At 40.3% G+C, this 26254-nt stretch overlaps 1 protein-coding gene across 2 annotated transcripts in view; it reads left to right on the top strand.

Moving 5' to 3' along the window:
* The window catches only part of tenm3 (teneurin transmembrane protein 3), a 233324-nt gene that overhangs the window by 37094 nt on the left and 169976 nt on the right, over positions 1 to 26254 (top strand). The window contains exon 2 of one of the 2 annotated variants that reach the window (XM_078267346.1): positions 9379 to 9570. The exons of the other annotated variant lie outside the window; for it this stretch is intronic. Coding sequence (XP_078123472.1) covers positions 9387 to 9570 — 184 coding nt within the window. The 5' untranslated portion in view covers positions 9379 to 9386. The remainder of the gene's footprint in view (positions 1 to 9378; positions 9571 to 26254) is intronic. 2 annotated transcript variants of the gene reach the window in all.

The following is a 26254-nucleotide window of genomic DNA, read 5'->3' as shown; positions in this document are numbered from 1 at the left end:
GGGAAGGGTGCATAGCGAGTTCAGACCAAAGAGTAGCGACGAGACAAGATGAATCCCCCAGTTACTCGCAACGCGCCGGTCTGCAGCGCTCTGAAAGCTGCCATTTCACACCATGCAACGAGACGGTGCGGTGCATCATCTTGATAGCACAACGACTCTCTGTACTTCTGTCAAACTTCTGACTTTTCGGCTATTTTTTGTAGCTATATATATCATTTGTTGCGTCTATATATCATAGAGGATAAATGAAATTGTTATTGTTCTTATTATTATTTAGGGGGGCTTAGGAACATTTCGCCCCCCTAAAATAGGCCTAACGACGTCCCTGGTAACAAAGTAGAACTACTTCACTACTGTACTTAAAGGCTGTATCTGTACTCTACTGGAGTATTATTTTTTTCTCCTACTTCCACTTTTACTTGAGTACATATCTTCTACGAGTTTAATACTTTTACCCCGATACATTTTTTATGTGCTGCATCGTTACTCGTTACTGTTGTGAATTCCTCAAGCTACGGAGACTGTGTAGGTTACAGTGTGTGTAGTTTCGGCTACGTTAGTTACTTACGCCAAGTTACGTAAGAAATCCCCGAAATCACCTCGCGTTTCTTGTCATTACGGCGGTTACATGTTCCGAAGTCAGAGACGATGTAAGTTTGTACTCTCTCTATTTAGCTATTGTTGCAGCAGATTAAGCTATTCCTGAGTTGTTTCAGTCTGCAATGAGTACCGTTTCACCCTGTGATGTGAAGCTGCTAGTTTATCTGTATTTTGATAGCTTGCTAACTAGCTGTTACTTGCTAGTGTGTGATATGTTTTTTGGGGCTTTAATTGTTACTGTGCTGGAGAGGATGTTCATTTTACTTGCACAGTGTGATAATTGTACATTTGATTTCAGTATTTGTTAATACGTGATTAATAACCCACTGTTATATCAGATAATAGTAGTTATAACAGCTGTGACATTAATGTACCTTTATCAGGTTTATTTCAGAAACTTCCTTCATATATCCAGCAATGTACAGCTGTGACTGCCTGTAACACACCATCTTACTACCAAGTCAAAAGTTGAACTCCAACAATATGATATTCAAACCTTTGACTGCTTTCTTTAATAACTACATAACACAATACTTGTACTTTTACTTTCAGTACTTGAGTAGTACATTTTAAAATAAACTACTTGCAATACTTTAGTACAGAATATGTTGACTACTTTAGTACTTCCACTTAAGTGTGGTGCTTAAAGAGCACTTTTTTGATAGAGCACTTGTACTTTTACTCAAGTCTGGGTCTCTAGTACTTTATACATGTCTGCAGGGTTATAATCGGATCACCAAATTAATTTCAAACCATTCATTTCTAACAATGTATTACTCATTCTTTTGTGATTCTTAAAAGACATTTCAGTGTTTTTTTGCCTTTCAAAATGAACCAAAATGTATAATAACTACATTCATGTGGGCTGAGTGTGAAAATAAAAGCACATCCGGAGCAACAAACCCTCCTACAAATTTCATTTTGGCTGTCTTGGTGGCTTCCCTTCAGACACTAGAACACTTCCAAGTCTTGAAACGCCAAGTTGTTCTGCCGGTTATTCCCTCATGATGTGAATGCAGCGTTACATCGTTCCCTCAGGCACTGCGGAGAGATGCCAGGAGGCACCTAGCCATTTGACAGACTGAGTATTTCATTGCAAAGTTATTTTTACTCCATTGATCAGAGCCTTAAAAGAATATTGTCTTGAGCCAGTACAACAGGCTCCCAGGCAATCATGGCCGAGTCAACACCGTGTCCCCACGGAGCAAGCTGGACAACTGCGTCGGACCTTTTGGCAATCACAATATCTGCCTGTGACCCATTTAATACAACACGCACACACGCAAACACACACACACACACACACATGCAAACTTGAGGATATGTGCCTCGAACACATCCATTCCATACATTGCAGTAGCATTATAGCAAATAGCAAATAGCAGTATTTCAGTGTGTGTCTCTCTCCCGCTCTCTCTCTGTAATCCCAGTAACAATGTGTTCTACCAGGGCGTCTTTGATATGGAGATCGACAGAGACTGAGAGAGAAGGAAGAAACAGAGAATGTCAACCAAGAGGTTTTTTTTTCCCCAAACGCCAGAACAATGCAGGTGGATTTTAAGGGAAAACGTAGGCCAAAGAAAAAAAGAGCTACCAAGAATGGCAACTATTGGTGGGGTCGAACAGCAAAGACCTTTTATGATGACGTTATGCTTTTGTTATAGACGGAGAAAAGATTTTTCACAGCAGCAGAGATGGAAATCTTGCCCAGCATGCTAATGGCAGGCTAATGCTGAGACAGAGTAGTAGGTCTCCCATAATGCTTTAGCTCTGTGAGTACTCCGCTCCGACTGGACACTTATGGCTGACATATCTGTCGATCAACACACAAGAAACTTTTTCATTACTATACAGTTTATTTTCCCGAGTACAGAATCCTTTCGTTTGTTTTCGCGGTATAAACAGCAATGGAGCCCGAGCTGGAGAGACTGATCAGCATTGCGGTGCTGTATCTGCACTGGAAGCTCTCCCCACAAGTGGATCAGAGTAAACAACTCCCGTGTTTCTGAGGCCATTATAACCAGCTTTTCCCATCTTTCCTCTATAGTGCTGCCGGGCACCTTCTCTGTAGCTCTGTAGCTCAGCGTGTGGCGCTGGCCTGCAACGCCAGTTCCCATTCACAATCAATAGCAGCCTTTCTGTCCCAGCTTTTGAGTCTGTATGTGTAAATATTTCAAATTATTAGGGCTGTCAAACGATTCAATTTTCTTAATCGCGATTCATCGTTGTTTTATCACATGATTAAAATTCTATTATTTTGCATTTCAGAACTGTTTGTGTACATATTAACAATGGAAAGCAATTCTTACCAGTGGATCTTGATTGGGAATCAAATGAATGCAAAGAAAGTGACTTTATGAACTTGATTTTAAGATTTGTATATGTTTATTATATATTTAATCTAGTCACACATTTGAATCTAGAGTCAATATTAGGGTTGGGTATTGTTTGGTTTGGATACTGGTGCTAAAGCGGTACTTTTAAAACGGTACCGGTGCCTTAACGGTGCCTGAACCGAAAAAAAGAAGGGTACTAAACAGTTGGCCACATTAAAGAATGGCTTGTTTATTGCTAAGGCCATATCGTCAAAATTAAATGTTTAATAATAATGTAATCACTATAACAATAACTTATTTCACTAGTAAATAGCTGTTGAATGACAAAAACAACCACCAGATGGGAAAAGGGCATTTAACAACAACTTTGAATGCACCACGAGGCTGTAAATTACCAGTTTCATTGAACGCACCGTCTGTGTTTTTCCGACAACAGCAGCTGCAGATTGTTACATCTCGGTGTTGAATCCTCTCCAGTGAAATACAGACAAACTTTACACCGTTTAGCGTTAGCTGTCAGCATTTTAACCGTGTTTAATCCAGCTACTAGCTAGTGGTAGGCTAACGTTAGCTGCTGTCGAGTATAGTGTTAACTGGCGTCACGTGCAGCGATGTTTGTGTTTCCTGTAACGTCTGTTTCAGAGCATCAGAGAGAAGAGCAGACATATCAGTGGCACCAGAATGAGGCACCGAAATCCGCGTTGCTATTCCTGCAGCAGCAGGATGTGTTAGGAGGAAGTATGGCAAAATAGTAGCCTGTTAGGCACAACGCAAAGCCAAGTGAAGTGAAAATAAATTAATAAATTTCGGCATGCCAATAATACGATTAAAAAAAATGTACGCATTATGCTCGGCCCTTAATCGCATCGCAATTAATGCGTTAATGCTGACAGCCCTAGAAATTATATATTTATTGATAGTGATAAGAGAGAGGAGGGGCTGGTTCATCTCAGAAAGCAGCTAAGTTTACAAGAATTTGTCAAATTTTACAGGTTTTTTCAGTTGCTAAACGACAGTGGGCACAACTGGAGCCACATGTGCAAAACTCTAACTCCAGTCTGCACAACAGCAGTTCATGTGGACCCATCTATAGTTTGTTTTTCCTCGCTTGAACACATTTTTCAAAACTCTACACACTTATCCCATCACTTTAACCACAACGTGCACAACACAGTGGATTTACAGCACTTTGTTCACATGCTAACACACTGCTGTCCAAACTGTTAACCACACATTCAAAACAGAATAGATTTCAGTCTGGTGCCTATCAACCACTGCTGATTGGAATTTGAGCTGAAAGCCTGAGCAGGTGTCTTGTTTTAGACTAGTTAGTGAACATATACGGTATTTATATAGAGAAAGATCAGAAAGCCTTTTTTTATATATACAAACACCTAATAAGAATGAGACAATTATATACTGTACCGTTTGAGAGAAACAGCAAAGATACCAACATGTCCAGGTAAGATGTCTGAGGTTACATACACAGCTATAAAAAAAAAGTGAAAAACACTATACCTTTACTATAGTAAAACTGTGTTCTTTCTGTTTTTCAGAAAGAAATAAAGATGAAAGCAATGGAAACACCACATTATTTAGTATTTAGAGATGATGCAGACATCCAATGTGATGAAGAAAACTTCTGGAGAGTGTACTGTTCTGAGTGTTTGGCTGCACTGAGCCTGTTCTGAGACGTGTGTGTTGTTTGGAATGAGTTTTGCAGGAGATGTGAACTGTTTAGGTCAGGTGACTGTTGGTAATGCAGACTGTAGCTTGTGTTTTGCACATGTGGCTTCAGTTGTGCCCACTTTCGTTTAGCAATAAAAAAAAAAAAACTGTAAGACAAGTGGCAAACAGTTAAAACTTCCTACAGACAGCTTCTTTTTTTTTTAGCTTGTCACAATTCGCAGTAAGCCGAGCTAGCGCACTGTGCTAGTTCAAACATAACAGCCATGGATGAGCGACTGCAACCGAGCAGATTCAAAAATGGTTTCCTACCGCCTGTCTCCATGTTTACGCTTGTTGAACAGATGTATTGATAAAGTATTGTATTATTTACTCGTGAAGGTTTTTTTGCACTTACTTACAGTAGCGTGTGTGTGTGTTTGTGTGTGTTTTTGTGGAGCTCAGCTTGAAACAGAGCAGGGGAGAGGCTGCAGCATGATGATAAATACTACAGTCTTAGCCCCGGGCCCGTTTGTAATACCAGGTTTCGGTACCCATCCCTAAATAAAATATTGTTTCTTATTCATCGCATTTCGGAGAGTCTTTTGCGATGTGTTCATCGCGCATTGTTCATATCGCGATGAAGATTAAAATACGATTTATCAGTCAGCACTAAACACGCTTCAATATTTTCTATTCTACCACTCTTCCTACCTTGTGGCTTGTAGATGGATTATTTCTTATACACGCTCATCCGGTTTTACACTTGCTCATGTAGTTTGTGTGTTCTTTTCTGCAAGAGTATTTAGGATCCTTGTGTGTTTGCGTGTGCATGTGTCTCAAATGGGGTTAGTATGTAGTGAGGCATCCCTATGCATGTGCATGTGTAGCTGTGTGTGTGTGTGTGTGTGTGTGTGTGTGTGTGTGTGTGTGTGTGTGTGTGTGTCCTTTAGGCAGTACTGGCTAATCAGCTGGATGACAGAGTACACTAGACTCAGATCTGAATCCAAACCCTTTGGCACAACAAACACCACCACTCTCTGTAGGAACAAACCAGCAAATGATGGTTGTATTGCCTGCTCTCTGACACACACACACACACACACACACACACACACACACACACACACACACACACACGCACGCACGCACACTCCCTGCAGTAATTGCTTCATGTGTTGTATGATTATGTGGAAACTGAGATCCTCATTTCTCTTTTCTTGGCGCTGGCAGAGACTTTATCCTGGCTGAGACCTTGAACGACTAAATGTGTAGCTCCTCAGTGTGGGAACTCCTGGCTGCCAGATGCCTTTTGTTTTGTTTGGTTATTGACCATAGCATATAGTAATCCATTTGCTCTATTGCGAGGAAGCACTTTACCCTAATCTGCTTTTAGTTTCAATGACTAGATCGTCAACAATTTCTTGTGCATAGAATATATAAAAAAAATACACTTTGTACCAAACACTTTGAAACAACTTAGTGACATAAAAACATAATAAAACCATTTTTCCATTAAAGACAAGGTTTGCAAATATTAAGAGGCAGGCAGATGAAGGCATTGCACTGGGATATCTTCATTCACCATACTAGGAACAATATTCAGTTTTTCAGTCACACCCATGTGTTTGGAATGAGCGCAAGAAAAAAAGGCCGCAAATCATGACACTAATATGGTTATTTGTTCCTTGTTGAAAGATAAGTCCGTTAATATCTATTTTACATATACTTTTCGTTATTGTCAACAAATCCCATGTGCAGAGCCAAAACAACAGTGAACGTATCTACTAACAAGTTTTGTGCGAGTGTTGGAGCCTGCTATCTTCTTCCTCTGTGCCATACAGCTCAATTGTTGTAAAAACACATCAGTGAGCACTGGGTGACATGTTCCTTCATTACCATGAACACACACACACTTTAGTTTATTTGGACTCAATCCCACACACACCATCCTGCCGCCAAAATACTCCTTAGAGCACCATATGTGGATTAATGCGCTGCTGAAAATAGTCCTTATGAATGCCCTATTTCCTCCAGATTGAGCAATGTTTGATAAAAACAAGAGAGCCTTGCTGCTTTAGGAAATACGTTTTTGAAAAAAACAACTATATACTATATATGTGACCTGTTTTTAAAGATTATTTTCTTCAGCAGGAAAGAATGGAATGAATGTGTTTTGGTCTAACAAGTGGTCATTGTGGAACAAGGAGGATACAGTATTTCTTCAGACTTTTTTTGACATGGTTTTAAATATCTAGTACTTTATAGTAGTTTTTGGGATTGCAAATGGTAATTTTCTTGTACAGAAGCTGCTGCTTGTTAATATCCCGCAGGCATGAGTGAAATATTAAATATTTCAAATATGAAATCAAATTCAGGTGTGTAAAATAATGATGCACTATTCATGGTTTGCTCTAGGTATTAATCAGGGTGAAAAAGACTCAAAGCAGTATTTGGGCTCGCAGAATAATAAAGCTGCCCAAGGAAATTAAGCATTTTGATATTGTTGTTGACAATATAACTAAAATGCATGCACACTTGTTTAGAAATGGATTGAAATGTCTCAGGAGGATTAATCCAGGTGAAGGGCTTCCCATAGACAACCAATGCAGTGCACAAGTATGTAGTCAAACCAGTGGACCGTATCTGTTGTTGAATGTTCGCCACATGTTGCTCTAATCCTACGTTGTTCCTGTTTCCCAAGCAAACACCACTGGGCTGTTTCTTTCCCATCCACAACATGACTCTAGGGGAGAGAGTGAGAGTTAGGTATTTAATAGAAAATTCCAAATCATTTGATTTTCTATCTTAGTGAAAGAAGAGGAAGAAAAGCCATTCTAGTAAATATTTAAATAGCAACTTGTATCATGTTATTTTGGATGTGTTTGCACCAACTTGCTGAACTTCGCTGTACTTTTAGCCTAAAAACCGCCAAATCCCAAATGCATGTCAGAATGGGATACAGGATAGCTGGTAGGGACAAGACTGGTTGTGTGTTTGATATTTCTTCAGTGTGTGTATTTCTCAACTCATGCATGTGAAAGCAATAGATATAAAGTGGGTGATGTTCTGACCATTTTGTTGTTCCTTTTTTATATATATATATATATATATATATATATATACAACAGATTGTAGAGAGAAAGGGACATAGCTGCTTGTTGCATTCTCAGCATAGAAAGGCTCAGGCAAGATTGCAATTATTTATTGCAAATAACCCAACATTGATTTTCTAGTTCAATTTATCCCTCCTTGCTTGCAAATGTGAGAGATACAGAGATTCTGAAAGACATTTTTATCTGTTAAGCTAGCCAACATGGCAAGTGCTGTTAATGAAATGTGTTTGTTCCTTTCAACAACTAATTACATTCTTTTGGGCTAGCACATTTGTATGGAATGCAAGGCTGTACAGCGATATCTGTCTGGGCTAAACACACACAGAGAAACTCCCAAACACAAATATGCAAATAGAGAGCGGGGCCTTTTAACATTCAGAAGACACTAAATGCCAAGGTTACCGCATCGATACACAATTGATTTTGTGCACTCTGCTTGTGAGTCTAGTCTCACCCAGGCACAACATATAGCCAACACTGCCTGATGCACAGACTGACACCTCAGCCAGTTCAAAAAACCTGAAGCCAGTCCTTTCTGTCCTTTAAATGCAAGGGATAGCGAGTAGGGTTGGGTACTGAAACCTGGTGTCAATATATATATATATATATATATATATATATATATATATATATATATATATATATATATATATATATATATATATATATATAAACGGCCGGTATCTACAGATCTACCGAATGACAACGCAGATTTCATGCCACTTAAATGCCTGCGCTGCTCTCCTGTGCTCCGAAACGGATGTTACAGGCAACAGAAACATCTTGCACTTGTTGCTAGTTGGCAGCAGGTAATGTTAGCCTACTGTTAGCTAGTAGCTGGCTTAAACACGGTTAAAATGCTCAAAGCTAAACTGTCTTAACATGTGGCTGTATTTCACTGGAAAGGATTCCAACCCCGGGACATACAACATTCTGCAGCTAAAGACACAGAGTAGACTAGCAACACCATGGCTGCTGTCGGAGTCCGAGTTGTCGGAGAAACAACACCAACAGGACTTAATAGTGCCTTCAGTTGCACCTCGTAAGCTGATGGTGTATTCAATGTTGTTGTAAAGTATTCTTCTGCCATCTAGTGGTTCTTCTTCAATTGACTGGTGAAATAAGTTATTGTCATTACATTTTAAATAAAATATACTTTTTTTATATTTGACCATTTGGCCTTAGCAATAAACAAGCCGTTCTTACCGACTGTGGTTTTGTGCTCTTCTTTTTCTTCTAGTATCGGTTCACACATCATTTAGGCACCATTTTAAAAGTATCGTTTTAGCACTGATATTGGAAAAAACCCAACCGGTACCCAACCGATTTACGAGGGACGAGGAGGATGGATAGGTTAAAGACTACAGGACTTCCCCCAGAGTCCTGAATAAATAGCGTTTGTGCAGGTTTATGGAAGCAGCTTGGAGCGTTGGTGCTCTTTTTGTGACTACATTTGGCAATGCCAACCCAGGAATTCTCCTTCAGTTGCTGCAGCTCCATCAGGCTCATATCACAGCATTTAGTCACACCATCACCATGCTTCATTGCTCACTCATGTCTTTTTTCAAGATTTTTGGTTGCTGTTGTTGTTGTTGCTTTTTTCCATTATTCATTATTCACATTCATCATTCCTTTTTTTTTTTGGTTGTGTTCTTTTATAGGTTCTCCAATGCCCTCCCCCTCCTGTCCATCATCTGTCATTGACCAATCACATCCACAATCAGCCAATCCACATGGCAACCAGTTGTTAGGCGACGTGGCTGAGCCAGACTCAGAGGAGGAGGAGGAAGAGGAGGAGGAGGAGGAAGGAGAAGAGGAGTATGCAGCCAGATTGTACTTACCTGTAACACATGGTAAAGGGACTTTACTTTGTTTCGTTAGCAACCTTTTTACAGACTACTTCATTTGTTTCGGTAATCTGAACTGGAATTTGACAGATTTATTGGGTTGATACGTCCCTTTTGTAAACAAGAAAAGAAAAATCTAAATTATATTTTTTATTGACATTTGACATTTTATTAACATTTGATGAACATTTGTAATCTTTCCTTCATCAAAAAAAAGACAAAAGAAGGTTTTGTCTGCAAAACCCACATCAGTCACCTAGTCCTTTGTAAAAGACTGGATATTATTATCTGTCTGCATTTGGACTTAAACTGTCGTGTGTAAATGAGATTAGAGCTTGTGGATTTTTCTTCTGCAATTCCTTTCCCATGTCTCCATCTAAACATCCAGCTGCTGCAGGAGATGCTTGACAGCATGTGTGTTAACATGCTCTGAATTCTCAGATACCTGCTCATATTTTTCCATTATTCTTCTGAACTAGTAATAGTCAGGTATTAGGTAGTCTATATCCACGACGTTCCACTTCCGGGATTGCTCCATTGCCAACTGAAATTCCGCCGCATTTCACTTTTTACGGCCAGCTGTCCGTTACCTTCCGCTTTCTTTGTGTTGGAATTTTAAACTCCGGTTGATTTCTGAGGACTATGGTTAACTGCTCCTCAGATCTCTGCAGGGTAAATCCAGACAGCTAGCTAGACTATCTTTCCAATCTGAGTTTTCTGTTGCACGACTAAAACAACTTTTGAACGTACACATGTTCCACCAAAACAAGTTCCTTCCTGAGGCTTTTTTGCAGCGGCACCGTGATTCTGTCCGGTGCTTAGCGCCGCCCAAGAGATCACACAATTGTGATTGGTTTAAAGAAATGCCAATGAACCAGAGCACATTTTTTTCCCATCCCAGAATGCTGTATGGACTAACCAGACCCTCCTCCGCAGCGCTGTAGAGGAAGGTCTGGCAAAGCAAGACCAGGTATCAGGTAACTAGGTAGCCAAAGAAGACAATTGGTCTTTAACTGAGTAGGTCAGTAATTGTTATGTTGTAAGATAGACATAACCTAACCAGGTCAATTCAATGCATTCCACTCCACTATTTTCCCTCCCTCACTTCCTTTCTGGTTGTTGTCTATTGCTGACTCCACCATATATGAACTGTGGCTGTTTTTCATGTCGTTTGCTTATGATAAATGTTGAGATCACTCTTGACACTTGGAAAGCAGCGCAGATTTGAGGTTTGAACTTCTGATTAATTCCAATGCGCTGCCAATGGTTGTCCTCATGTGATCAGCCAGTCTTGGTGGGAATCACACCACTTTCTCCATCTCTTTCCAACCTTTCCTTCCTTTCGTGTCTGTGTCTGTGTCTTATCACACGAAACCCTAACATTTGATCTACTCTTGGACGGCAACCGACAGATATTAAAACAAAAGAGACCAATTAAGTTTGGGAGTACAAGAGAAGGTCAGCAATCTGTGAATTAAAAAAGATAAATATAACCGTGACAGTTTGCTTTTCAGTATTTATTAGTTTGTACAAAACGTGGGTCTGGAAAAACTTATGCGAGGCATTTTGAAAGTGGAACATTTAGAAAGCGAAACAGCTGTTTAGAAAGTGGCACATTTTGGCTGCAGGAGGAGCCATGATCAGGGGTCTATTAAGCCACGCTTGCCAGCTTTGATACTTGTTCTCCAAGTCTACCTGAAATTTTTATGTAGCTTTTAGTTCTTTTGAATGTACCTAGTAAGGTTATGACTATGATTCTGCTACACAGACTCAGCATGGAGGATTGACGTCATCATTCACATGTTGAATACAATTAACATGGCTTTCCTGATCTACAGAGGCCAAGTACCTTGTTTACCTAACTGAACACTGAGTTTTTGTGTGACATTTTTTATTAACTTCATTGATAAATATTTAGCAAAACTTTGCTTTTAGTGGGTTCTTCATGTGATAAACGCATTGTTTTGAAAGTGTTTGTGTTTCAGTTGGCCTAGTTGTGGTCTCTCTTGCCAGACCTTCCTCCACAGCGCTGCAGAGGAGGGTCTGGTGAGTCCACACAGCATTCCAGGATGGGAGAAAAACATGCTCTAATTTATTGGCATTTCTTTAAACCAATCACAATCGTCTTGGGCGGCACTAAGTAGTGATGGTCAAATGAAGCTTCGCGAACCACTGTCTTTATTTTCTGAGCTCACTAGATGGTGCTCTCTGTTCAAATCAAAAGGTTAAAGGAATGGCAATTCAGTGTGTTTTCAACACAGAGCGCCATCTAGTGAGCTCAGAAAATAAAGACAGTGGTTCGCAAAGCTTCATTTGACCATCACCTAAGCACCGGACGGAGCCACGGTGCCTCTGCAAAATAGCCTCAGGAAGGAACTTGTTTTGGTGGAACGGGTGGCAACAGAGCAATCCCGGAAGTGGAACGTCATGGATGTAGACTAGCCTAATTGTAGATCAGTTGGTTTGGACAGACAGCTATTTTGCTAGTATGAGGGATCATAATGAAACCAGGTTGGGTCACTAAAGAACGAAGTGCTGTGACATTGTGGAAAGTCTCCACTGTGTTGGACTAGTAGAAGTCCTACAGAAAGTTTCAGAGGCATGACTCAGTTGAAATTTGGGCTAGATAAATATTTTTGGAGTGATTAGTGGAGTTCTTCAATACTCAGGTCAAATAAAGCTACTTTGTTTTGCTCAGTAACTCTCTAAACGGACGATTCTAAATCAGTGCAGTGTGCAGACCATATTTTTATTTCTCATTTCAAGAGTTGACACACCAAGGTTAGACAGCTGCCATTTTTGATCGCAGTCCAACCATAAGAGCTTATTTCAGCAGGCCTGCTCCTGGTATCTCTCCACATGGCAAATATTAGGCTGCAAAAGTTGAGGATGAAACCCTAGTCTGGCTGTTTGAACCACTGGGACCACAGGGGCCAAGTTTGGTTCAAATCAGAGTGCTGATCTGAGACCTGTGTGCCTGTGGTGGTTGACAAGCACCAGATGCAGAGTCATGTTGGCTGGCCAATGACCCTGGATCATGATCTTCTTAAAGTCAGGAGTTTGATAGGAAACAGACTGTGATGGCTTGAAGAAAGGAACTAAGACAACCACAATTAGAGTCAGACTTCCATTAGGAGAGGGGGCATGAAAGGGAGAAACACAGAGGGAGGAGATTTCAAAGGAAGGAGAGTGAGAAAAAGAAAGACAGCTGCATGGAGTGATGGAAATAGAGAGACAGACGTCTCCTCATATATACATTGCCATCTAAACATAATCAGAAACAGCTCTGAAAGGTTGTGCATGCATGGCTGTTTGTGGAGTTGTGTGTGGTCCTCTTTTCCCAAAGCAGTCCCAGCCTGACCTAACCAACCAATGTTCAGCCAAACATGTAAAATATCACTCTCACCACTTCCTGCACTTTTAGACATGCTTTTCTTTCGTTATCCGCTCATATCACTGTGTCCTTTCCTCCGCTTCTCGTTTCTTTGCACCAGTGATTTTGCAGGAAGTCAAGCACTGAAGCAAAGTAAACGAGAGGCCTTTGGCGTGCATAAATGACGTACACACAAATGTAGAAACCCACTTTGTTTAAACTCCTTGTTTACAGGAGGATGAAACTGAGCAAGGGGGGCAAAACACAGAATGTGACAAGGAGAGAGAGAATCTAGGCTTTTCTTTTCCCTTCTTCCCTCGGAACACATCATTTTATTGGCTGTTTGGGACAACCAAGTGCTGTACGAAGCATCAGAGACAGAAGGGAATAGTACTTTTTTCAGTCCATAAAGACACTTTCTGAAAATGTGCCTTGCTGCGCTACATTGCAAATGGATTTCAGGGTAGAAGCCCCAGAGAAGAAAACCACACCAGTCCCATTCATCCCCTATTGTGGCGGTGATGTACATGCAACATGTATGCTTGGTAGAAGACACAGGTTATCAACTTAAATTGTGCTGGAACATCAAGTTTTAAGAAAACATTTTGTTTCACCCCATGGGCCTTATTTTTTCACCACAACACATAGTAAATGTACTTTAATACTGCATCAGGTGCACAGTGTTGTGCATGTGAGTATCTTGGTGAGGTTTCTGTGAACCTGGCTGCACTCTAACAGTTGTAAGTAGAGATGGTCCCATACCATTTTTTGCTTCCCGATACCGATTCCGATACCTGAACTTGTGAATCGGCCAATACAGTGTACAGAGTACAGTGTACAGAGTACACTGTATTACTCTGTAATACAGTACTCTGTACAGAATACAGAGTGCTGATCCCATACCAATGTGTCATATATTTTATTATGTTTTAACAGTTGTATACTACTATCCCTGTATGGATGTGATGTGATTTCTATCTTTGTTGTTCAGCGTGACTCAGGTTAAACTTTTTGTGAAATATGAACAAACAATGAACGCCATAGAACTTTCTTTTATTATCCAGTTTGAAAGTCAGTCATAATGGAAAAAAATATAAATAAAACTACTTTAAAGTAGATTTTCTTCGGGGCTAAATTACGTGGTATAGGCTCGGTGCATAAACTTCAGTATTTTCCGATACCAGCATTTTAGGCAGTATCTGAGACTTTTCTGATACTGGTATTGATATCGGAACATCTCTAGTTGTAAAGACAAAGAAGTCCAGGGTGCTCAGGAAGTTCAATCAAATGCTTGAAGGTTCTCTTTGGGGTCGGGAATTCAATTGAATGTAGAGAAAAAGAAAATATCCAAGGCAATCTTCTTCAAAATTACTTAAAAAGCCTATTTTACTGGCTATTTCATGATAGAAAATGTACGCGTAGCGGCACTGACACCCTGACGAAGGCTGTCAGTGCCGCTATGCGTGGGTTGCTTCTCCCAATGTCAAAGGCTTTTTAAGTAATTTTGAAGAAGATTGCCTTGGATTTGTTTCTTTTTATCTCTAGTTGTAGGTCAGGAACAAACAGCACAGTGCAATTTTGACGTCCAGAATGACTTGTGCCGCCTTCCTGCTCAGCCCAGGTCAGTGGCAGATGGTGGACCACACCCACCATGTGTGACATTGATTGCAAGCGCAGATTGACCCTAAAAATCACAAGTGGAGTAGTGGTGTTAGTAGGAGCCACCAAACCCACCCAGAAAAAAATAGATCAAGTAGATCAAGTATGTGTACAAAGGGTTAGGGTTATTTTAGAAAACACCTAAAAACAACTGTTGAGTTTTTTTAAATACATATCTTAAAAGTTTGCCTTAGTCATGTGAACATACATGTGCACAACAATCCCACTATACTGTAAATACTACAGAAGGTCAATTACTGTTACAGTACACAGTACAGACTACAGTAGAATCTGGTAGCATGTCAGAAAATTTGAATACTGGAAGTAGCCAAACGCTGCGTAAAAACTACGTGCTACAGCAAAAACTACAACTGTATAAAATGTAATGCACATACAGTATTCCTGCTGCTGATGGCTAGTTCTAATTAACTGAAAAAGAACATTACGCAGTCTTACAACAGTTATGAGTTTCTTTTGTTTAGTTTTTTTTGTATATAGAGAGGTTGGGCCTCGACCATCTCATAACTTTTTGCTTGGCAGTCCGAGCAAATGATAACACAAGTAAACATAGCCTGAGAGGTGCTTTTGTGTGTGTTGCAACTTAGTTTTTTCCCAGTCATTAATCAAGAACTAATTTTTGTGTTTTAAGTTGTACCTGTGAATCTGGTTATTGGGTGAGCCCTTAGCTTTTCTACAGTAATTAAAGCTGCAGGTGTGCATCATAAAACATGGAAACTTCCTCAGAAAAGTACATTAATTCCCTTTAAATATGGATATAATCTGCACTTTATGAGTAAGAATTCATTAAACCAATCTAGTATGGCTATACAGTGTATTTTTAAGTTTAATTTTAAGTTTGTACACTTTTGGAAAATGTAATTGATTTATTCATTTAAAAACATATTTTGCAGTTGGTTGTGATAATCACATACTGTAGATATACCCCTTTTTATTTATCACTAAAGGCATTGAGAACATATGGGTGCTTGCATATCAAAGCTAGTGGTGAAACTGACGCATCCCTTTAAGAGTGTAAATGAAAGGTATGCAGATGAAGGTGTTGCTGCTGTTTGAACTGACAGCTCTGTATCTATCTATGGGTGTCTCCATGCAGTGGTAAGCCAAACGTTGCCTGACGACAGTGGAGTCTGAGCTGGGATGTTTATCTCCCTCTCTGTCACACACACACACACACACACACACACACACACACACACACACACACACACACACACACACACACACACACACACACACACACACACACACACACACACACACACACACACACAACACACAATGTTTACAATGCAGGCTGAACAGTGAGCCTTTTTTCTTTTTTTTCTCCCTCAGAGTGTAGCACAGGGTGGGATACAGACAATGTATTTCTGTATTTTATTTACAGTGCTACCTCAGGCTAAGGGCGCTGACACACAGAGCCGATAATCGGCCGTCGGACCGTCTGGCGAGGTCGGTGACTCGAGTCTGTTCGGTGTGTCCCGTGCCGTCGTCCGTCCGAGGAGCCGTTGGCCTTCATGTTGGCTGACCCGACATGTTCAGTCGGGAGACAGGGCAGTCGGAACTCACCCGGAAATAGCGAGCGGATGAGCCTCTCAAAATCCGACGAAAATCTTTTAAACTGACCTTTGTCGATCTGAAATGAAGACAGATTCAGCAACTGCATGGCCTATTTAAGTAAAATGTTTTCAGAAACACATTACGGTGAACTATTTTAGTAAAATATGAGATTGTATTCTGAACGAGCCGCCATGACAGTCTGGCTGTGAATTTCCGGAGAAAAAAGACCCATGTGACGCGTTCGTCCAATCAGCTGCCAGTTTTCATTTTCTGGGAAACAATACAGAGAAGCGCTGCCTACTGCTATGGAGAAGTATTATGTTTCGCGCACGCGCAGAGCGTACGCTCAAGTCGGCGTCGCCTTAGTGTGTTTTGAGGCATTTTTTTTGGACCTCGGGGACCCGACTGATCAGTCCGACTGGCTTTTCTGCCGACGGTCGGCCGTCTGGTTGGTGTGTAAGCACCTTAAGGCTTCCTCTTGCATTCTCCTTGTATTCAACAGCACGGCTGTTAGTCTGAGGGACACAACTGTATTCACTTTGACAGAAAAATCCCAAGATGGATCATAAACAAACCTGTGAAAGCATTGTTGATCACTAAAGCTCATAGTCCTCACAGTTTTCATTCTGAATTTGTTTTCAACCCATTCTTTTAATCCATGCCAGTCCCTCAGAATGAAAATGAAAATGAAAGTCTTTCAAAACAACCAGGTCATGTTGCCACAGGACGTCTATTCTGATTTACTGTGACTTTTAATTACCATTTCATTACCATATGCAAGTATAACTCATCTGATCTCAGGCTATCTGATATGTATTTACGCAGATGTTGTGTATTATAATTGTAAGAGACTGAAGGGTACGCTTATGTAATGTGGAGAAGCCTTACAAACGATAATTGGCAATCAAATCAAAATTGTCCATTAAAAGACAGGATATTAATTAATTAACATTTTTTTCACAGTTTCTGATCTGATCAACATGTATCATTAGATTCAGTTTAGGTTAACGTTAACTATAGATAAGCAAGATGATATTGATTATATATTATATAAGATATACTTTAAGTCAGAGATCTTCAACAGGGGGGGTCACCAAATTATTGTTTGATGGTTTCAATTTTTTTATTTTTATTTTTTTTTAAATAATGTCTGAAAATATACATTAACATGAATCCAACATATTAGTAGTAAAGATATATATTATTTTAATGGACACAACATTGATGATGGCCTTACTGGCCTACAGCTAAGCTTGACATTAGGTAGCCATCCACAGATACAGTTAAGTTTAAGGATTTACAGTGCCACATTTTAACATTAAAACATGATGTATAAATATATGAATATGCCAGAAAAATATATATTTAAAAGCTAAGTATTATATGCACCATAAAAAGGTATGTATAAAGGCTTTAGGCCACCCTACACGTTGTTGTAGGTCCTGTTTAATGTGCAACTCAATTTTATTATATATGTAGTAGGGGGTCCCTGCTCTGTCTCTCTATAAGCTAGGGGTGTAAGAAAAAGTTGATACACTTGAGTATTGCAATATTTTATTTAGCAATACTGTATCGATTTTCAAAAATGCAATATTGTTTTTTTTTTAGTTTACGTGCAAAAATATTCATGTAAAGACAGTGGTTCACGTTTATGTTGTGTTTAAACCCCCTACCGCTAGATGGCTATGCTGAGACACACCACTAGTGTCCTCGCCTAACAGTGCCTGACTTTTTGCTAGAAGCTAACAATGTAGCTATGGCTGAACTTTGGCCTACTTTAGCATCTAAAAAATTAGCTCACTAAGAACCTGTGAACCACAATCCCAAACTGGCAGTTTGCTTTTCTGTGTACTGAATTGTTTACCTAATGTAAACTTCTTTGACCTTTAGGCACATCATGTCTTTTTTTAAATATTAGTTTTTCTAAAATTATACTTAAAAAAATCCCAATATATCGCCTTACGCACAGTATCAAAATATATTGCAATATATTGAATCGTGACTCATGTATCGTGATACGTATCATATCGCCAGATTCTTGCCAATACACAGCTAAGGGGTCCTTGGCCTAAAACACATTGAAGACCCCTACTTTAAGTAATGAGACAAACTGCACCCGATCTCTTTTCCAATAAAAAGCCAGTATTAGTTCCATAAACTGTTTTAACCCAGAAGTGACATTGGTTTGTAGACACGTAAACAAAGACGGTGTAATAGCTCGCCACTCCTCAACTCTCCCTGAGAGTGAAAAGACGCCAAAAACCCTCCACCGTCCAGCCTTTAGATGCCTCAGAGACGCCAAGACTATCAGCTCCAAGTGGAAAAACAACAGAAAACAGACAAGTTTCTTTGCAAACAGGGGGGATGACGCCAAGGCTTATTGACAACGTCTATACTGAAAGCAAAAGGGAGGTCAGACCGAGGCGGAGAGACAAATGCGAATAACACTTAGTGCTTTTTACTTTGGGACCAAGTAGGCAATTCTCCTCAACACCATAACTAATCAATGAACCATTGAATGAGAGAGAGGAAGGAGAGAGAGAGAGAGCGAGAGAGAGAAGGAGAGAAAAAAAAAACATATTTCTCCTCAACACCAGACCTAATCAATGATGGTGATGGAAGGAAGGGATGGAGAGTAGGAAGAACGAAAGAAAGAAAGGATCCGTCTTGACATGAGAAAGAATCAATGAGGTTTAGATGGAGGATAGAGGCAGAGAGCGGGGTCAAACGGCAGAAAAGTTATTTGAAAGAAAATTGTAAGAGAAGAGTCAATCATTGATCAGGCTAATGAACCTCAGGCCAGTGGCTGATGGCTGGTATTAAAGCCAAACACACACAAATGGAAAAAGGCACAAACACACAGCTCATGTCTGAGGCTGATTGCAGAATGGAGTCACTTAAGTAAATCAAAATGTTGTAGCAGACTCCATACAAGGAGACAGAGAGACGCAGAAGAGATAGAGTGGAGGGGAGTGTGCGCGTGTGTGTGTGTGTGTGTGTGTGTGTGTGTGTGTGTGTGTGTGTGAGTGAAAACCTAATCCTTGGTGCGAAAGCTGTTATTGTTTTTCAGCTTAGCTTTCAGAGATTTGCAGGGCTTAATTGTGAATGATGGGTCGTTTTTCATGTGTCTGTGTATTTTGCTAGGTCACATTATTATTAGTCTCGCATTGCCAGACCTTCCTCCACAGCACTGCAGAGGAAGGTCTGGCTAATCCACACAGCATTCCGGGATGGGAGAAAAACGTGCTCTGGTTTATTGGCATTTCTTTAAACCAATCACAATCGTCTTGGGCGGCGTTAAGCTCTGTACGGCGCAACGGTGTCTCTGCAAAATAGCCTCGGGAAGGTACTTGTTTTGGTGGAACATGTGTACGTTCAAAAGTTGTTTTAGTCGTGCAACAGAAAACTCAGATTGGACAGATAGTCTAGCTAGCTGTCTGGATTTACCCTGCAGAGATCTGAGGAGCAGTTAACCATAGTCCTCACAAATCCACCGGAGTTTAGAATTACGACACAAAGAAAGCGAAAGGAAACGGACATCGGCGAAAATACCTGCATCCGATGGAATTTCCTGTGGCACCGGAGCAGTCCCGGAGGTGGAACATCGAGGATATAGACTACATTATTATCAACTACTTCTGTGAGTGCTAATCTTGGAGGAGGATGAAATGGTTGGTAGGCACTGTAGGTTTAAAGTGGTCAAACTGTCACAACTGACATCTGAAATGATTTTTGAATGATGCTAAAATGTAAAATATAAGCAAAAAAAAGGTCTCAAATTTCAAAATTAAAATTGTAGGCCTGAAAAAGTCTTAAATTCGCTAAAGTATTGTGTTGTAGGTCTTAAATCATTTTAAACAGGTCTTAATTTTCCTACGTCCATGTAACGCTACCTCTAATGCTCTTTTTTTAATTCTGTGGTGTTGTAGTTCTTTCTGTCGCTAGGCCAAAAATAATTCCCTGTATTATGAGTACAAATGAGACCAACATGCAACTTATATGGCAGCAAATCAGCTTTTGTGTTATTGGCGCGAGTCTTTTTCGGGTTTCAGTTATGGGGAAGTGCAAGTTTAGCGATACTTGGCTTGAAAAAAATGATTTAGGGCTTAGTTGATGTTGTGATCAAGGTCCTAATTTCATTCATAATGGTCTTAAAATGTTTTTGTCTTAAATTTGACTTGAAAACCTGCAGAAACTCTGGAAAATGTTTTTTTTGTAAAAGAATGTGGCTGCTGCTGCCAAAAAGGGCAATCAAGGGAAAGTTTTTGGTGTCCTTGACCAAATATGTCTAGAATTTGTAATCTGATGCCAACATCTGCTACAGCATGTTTTAAGGTAGGGATGCTGAATAAATAGTACTGCCAACCAATCAAATATAAATGGAGATAATGTCCCTCTTATTAATGTCCCTCTTGCGTTCTTGATGTATTTTCCAGATGTTACTTCTTTATCGTTTCAAAGCACTTTTATACGTATAAATACCTCACTCCAGGGTAACGTTGGCTTTGCTTCCGCTGTGTGGATTAGTGGGTTAAAACCACAGACTGGGCCCAAGGACGCCAATTTACTCACATCTGCTGAATGAGCAGAGAGCTTACGTATGTACAATATACACTTGGTACACATCGGTAGAGTATGAAGCAGGCGTTAGCCTTAACCATCTTGACATTGCATGCGTCAGTTAAAAATGTCATATCTGAGCCAGAATAAATGGAAGCACGGCCAGTGTATACTTATGTTATTTTTTATCTTTTAAATGCATTTGTTCTCCCTGTTATTTAGCCTGCATATCGACCAACAACTCTCTGTTCCCAGGGTCAGTATGGAAAGTCTGTACTCATCTGTCTGGAAAAGGACTCACTGCTATGAAATATAATAGGTCAAAACAAACCTGCTACTACACATATAATGGAAGCAGAGCAATTACAACTGAGTTTTGCTTGGTTGTCAACAGTGTGTACCATTCACCTGAACATTTCTTTTTCTATAAATTACTAGTCAACACAGTAAAAGCTGTTTGATATGTTGCTCTTGAAAGGAAAATCCCTGACTCAGTTATTGAAAGCAGAATTGAGTGTAGTTGTACAAAAGACATGGTTTTAAATGCAGTCTTCTTTTTCTTTTGGTGATTTGCCAACAGGCCACCAAACCTAAATGACAATATTCTTTGTTGTCTTCCAAAATGACCCCTATGAACCAGGCCTGGAATTTCACCATTTTAAGGGCAAGTCCACTTGGTTTTTGGTGTTGTCAATCATCTCTTTGTCTTCTTTTTTTTTTTTAAACTGCAGGAGTGGAAATTGGGCTTGTATGTGTGCGCCCAGCTCCACAATGTTTCAGATTTATAAAACAGAGCCAGGCATAAGTTCGGCTTTATAAATCGGAAGAAAAGAATGCATATGTTTCTGTCTTTGCCTCAGCAAAAGGCACTAAACCGTACTAACAGGAAAGAGGAGAAAACAGAGAAATCAGCTGGAGCATTGCAGACGGGGGGCATATCATTTTTTAAAAGGGCAAAAGGCCAAACTGAGGAGGCACAGCGGCCCATGGCCCTTGTGAAATGAACCTTACAACAACATTTAGTTAACGTGGTTCCTGATCTACCACCTCTATGGCTACGTTGAGCAGTGGTTGACAAAGTATTCAGATCCTTTACTAAAGTAAAAGGACTAATACTACACTGTAAAAATACCCTGTTACAAGTAAAAGTACTGCATTGAAGATGTTAAAGTTCCATCTTTTAAAAGTAAAAGTACTCAATGGAGAAAAATCCTCACATTTTAGTAACTGGAAAAGAGCCAAACAGTTGTGTGTTTAATGGTCTGATCATTAAATGATTAGACCATTAATTAAAAATTGAAATTTGAGAGCTCATATTTCACATTTTAGCATCATTCAAAAATCATTTGAGATGTCAGTTGTGACAGTTTGACCACTTTAAACCTACAGTGCCTACCAACCATTTGCTTTTATCCTCCTCCAAGATTAGCACTCACAGAAGTAGTTGATAATAATGTAGTCTATATCCTCGATGTTCCACTTCCAGATTTGCTCCGGTGCCGCAGGAAATTCAGCCGGATGCATGTCTTTTCGCCGATGACCGTTACCTTCCTCTTTCTTTGTGTTGGGGTTCTAAACTCCGGTGGATTTCTGAGGACTATGGTTAACTGCTCCTCAGATCTCTGCAGGGTAAATCCAGACAGCATTCCTGGTTAGGCGAAAAACGTGCTCTGGTTTATTGGCATTTTTTTAAACCTGAGAGCCGCACAGAGCCCCGGTGCCTCTGCAAAATAGCCTCAGGAAGGAACTTGTTTTGGTGGAACATGTGTAGGTTCAACAGTAGTTTTAGCCGTGCAACAGAAAACTCAGATTGGACAGATAGTCTAGCTAGCTGTCTGGATTTACCCTGCAGAGATCTGAGGAGCAGTTAACCATAGTCCTCAGAAATCCACTGGAGTTTAGGACGCCAACACAAAGCAGGCGTACGGTAAAAAAAAGGACATACGGCGGAATTTTCGGCGGCACCGAAGCAATCCCGGAAGTGGAAGGTATAGATATAGACTAGGTTGTTTTAAGCTGTTTGAAGATACAACTTATGTAGTGAGGACATGGTCCCATGGGTAAAACCATTTTGATTTGAATGGGTCCCACATCCTCTATCTAAGCATCACCCTCCAGACAAGCTTGTGCTCATGTTAAAAGTCTAACGATAGCAAAATGGTCAGTATGTGCACTCCATCCAGCAATTTTCATAGAGTGAACCTTGTAGCCTCAAGGGACTTGGCACTCATAGTGTGGTTGTTATTGAGATTCAATTGTATTTCAGTACACTGGCAATATGTTTCATCTAATACCCAACCCAATAAAGCAAATTTGATTTTGAGAGTGGTTGGGAGAGCAAAGCATGTGAATGTGATGGAAATATGGAAACAAAGAGTAGGACATACGTTCGGAAAAAAACTCCTGGTGGCTGTGAGGACAAAAAATGGATAGAAAACAGATGAAAGAGTAAAATAGAAAAAGGAAAGGAAGACCCTGTGGCTTTGAGGAACACTGTCTTCCATATTAACGACTTGGCCAGAGCTAGAGAGTAAAAAAATGGATAGAGATAGAGAGAGAGAGAGCGACAGGGCACCGAGAGCTGACTTGGCAGGAGAAAATGAATGAGAGAATGAGGGCGAGAGAGAGAGAGAGAGAGAGAGAGGGAGGGAAGGGAGGGTGGATGAGGGGTCAGTGCACTGGTGTTACAATAAGGAGTGAGAAATGTGGAGGACTGATGAGAGGCTCTGAAAAGGCTGCAGCTGCCTATACTAAATAACCGAGTGGAAGAGAGGAAAGGAAAGTAAGAGAGGAGGTCAAATGAAGAGGATGGCGGGAGTAGGAAGGAGGCGATGGGACAGAAATATGGAGGGAGAGAAAGAAAAGATGGAAATCGGGCCATGACAGCAATGAAAGGGAGAAGGGAGAGGAAGTTTCTCCGGTATTTTGTCCAAATCAATTTAAGGAGAGGAAACGGACAGATATTGATGCTTTATCTCTCTACTTCCTCCTTTTATTAATGTTTTCTTTGTAACCATCACTAACACTTTCTCTGTCTTCAGTTAAGTCCCTTCCTTCTCTTTGCTCTCCATTCCCACCCAAATGAGCTTTATTAGCAGTGTTATGCCTACCAGACACCACAAGACTTTGAACAGTCTTTGAAAAGTCTAACACCATCTCACATCTAAAGACAACCATCTCACATCTAATGTCATAATATGTAAAGACTGGGGATCTTGCAGGGTCACACATTGCAACACTACAACTAGATTTGTTTTGAAAAATGTAACCAAGCTAGCTAGCTACCGCTAGTGTTAGCTGGTAATTTAAGGGGAAGCTTGCAAATTTTCTCTTCTGTCGTACATGCAGATGAATGGCGGCAGTACCCAGAAGTCTGCTTTTGGAGGGTTGGAAATCAGCAACTTTCCCCCTTTAGCGTTTAGCTTAGCCATAGCAACCACAAACAACACTCTAGCCGTTTGCTGCTTCCTGATTGGTGCTGGAGGGAGTGCACCCATTTGTTGTTGACAATGGTCACATGATTTAACTTGACATTACGGGCGGCGCATCAAGGCCACTGTGGCTGCAGGGCATACCGTTTTTAGAGGGGCGTAAGGCCACACTGAGGAGGCACAGCGGCCCATGGCCCTTGTAAAATTCCTTCCCTGCTATGAACCTTACAACAACATTTAGTTACAGTGGTTCCTGATCTTCCACCTCTATGGTTTAGGCAACAGAAACAACCTGGTTAAGGTCAGGTTAAAGAAAGATTGTGGTCATGATTGAATGAAATTGTATTAACTTCAGTTTCCTGGGTCAAATTTAGAAGATTTGTGCATCCAGCCATACCTCAACCTCCTCAAATATTTTGGCAATACGTCACAATTACATTCCTCGCGATAGTAAGACAATTGTGAGACGGCGGGAGCGTGTCTCAACTCTAGCAAGACTCTCAGGATTTCGTTTACTGATATTGGAAATGAGTCTGCGACATTGGAATCGCTTGAAAAGTCGTTCGGTGTAAGGTCAGCATTAGTTATCCAAATTACCATAGCAATGGGGTGCCTGATAAGATTGAAGTCAACCAATTCAGGAGCATTAATAAATAAATAAAGTACAAAAGCGGCATGGTGAGAATAGAAAATGACCACAAGATAATCCTGCTTTATTTGAGCCTCATGTTTCTTTAGATATTAATATTATTCTGCCAATAAATAAATAAATAAAACGCTGAATGGACCACTTTTATCAGATATGTTTTTGGATGAAAATGTTGAATATGACTAACAAGTTACAGAGAGGTAGCTGTTTTTGGATTGTGTTGAGAACTGTTTCACCCATAAAGCCGATGCACTGATCTGTTTCTAGGAAGACATGCTGTAGTGCAGAGGTTCAGCTGTTATTGTTCCAGCTGTCTTTGGAAGGATTCCCTCACACTTTGCTGTTCAGGATATAGTATTACATTTCATTCCTAACAGAACAAAGTGTAATTGCCCAGAAAGGTGACCTCTGTGCTATTTTTCTCTTTGTGATGAGTCACAGACAGGAGAAAAGGCTACAAACAGCATAGACATTTGACTCAGATGTACAGAATTGACACCAACTTAAGCTTAGCTTCTTTGTTATGTTTCTGGCACCCCACCCACTCAACAGGACTCATTCATTCTGAGCTAGACGCATGGTAATCATGGTGCGATTCGCTACTAAAATATACAAATATCAGCCCAGATTCAAATATAGCTTACATTTTAATCAGAAAATTGGTCATTACAGCAGTAGTGTATCTGAGGTCTACTTTCATCTATTTAAATGAATATTATGACTTACAAAAAAGATATGGTTTTGCTTTTTCCTTTTAGGAAATTGCAATATTTTGTGATATCTGATGTTGTGAGAGCAACATGTCCAGGAAACTGCTGCAGTGTCTTCTCTCGTTCATGTTATGTCACTTTCCTTTCTTGTCATAACTCCTCATTTGGAGGGTTCTTGCGAGGAGGTCACAGTTCATAAAATCTCAAATAGAACTCGAAAGTTACCAACCCGTTCTCACTCCCAACTCGTAAAATACTGACGCTTGGTCAGTGTTGCAAAAATCCCCCTTTAGCGTCTGTAAGGAACACAACACAGCTCAACCACGGCGTTGTAAGATGACGTAGTATTAAGAGAGACAACGGTAGAGTAGTAGTGTGAAAGACTGAAGATCTGCGTAAGGAGGCTGGTTGGGGGGGTGGATGGGTCAAACAACACAGGACTTTCACCCAGGAGACCGGGGTTTATGTCTCGTTCTTGTCCCGTGTGACACAGAAATGTACATTTTGTCACCCCACCCACCATCTTTTCCTAAACCTGTCCCGTTCTTGTGCCGCATGTCAGTCAGTCCGTCCCGACGCTAAAGGAGACTATTAGCGTGAATAACAACACCAAAGGCACATGACCAAGCATCTGTATTTTACACGAACGTATCGAAAGTTCCAAGTCACTGATTCCTGTGTGGAAAAGATGTTAGCAATATCTATAATAGCACCAGAAACTCATGTAGGT

Source organism: Sander vitreus, chromosome 2 (genome assembly GCF_031162955.1).
Source record: "Sander vitreus isolate 19-12246 chromosome 2, sanVit1, whole genome shotgun sequence".
Taxonomy (NCBI): domain Eukaryota; kingdom Metazoa; phylum Chordata; class Actinopteri; order Perciformes; family Percidae; genus Sander; species Sander vitreus.
This window is presented reverse-complemented; position numbering and strand designations above follow the sequence as displayed.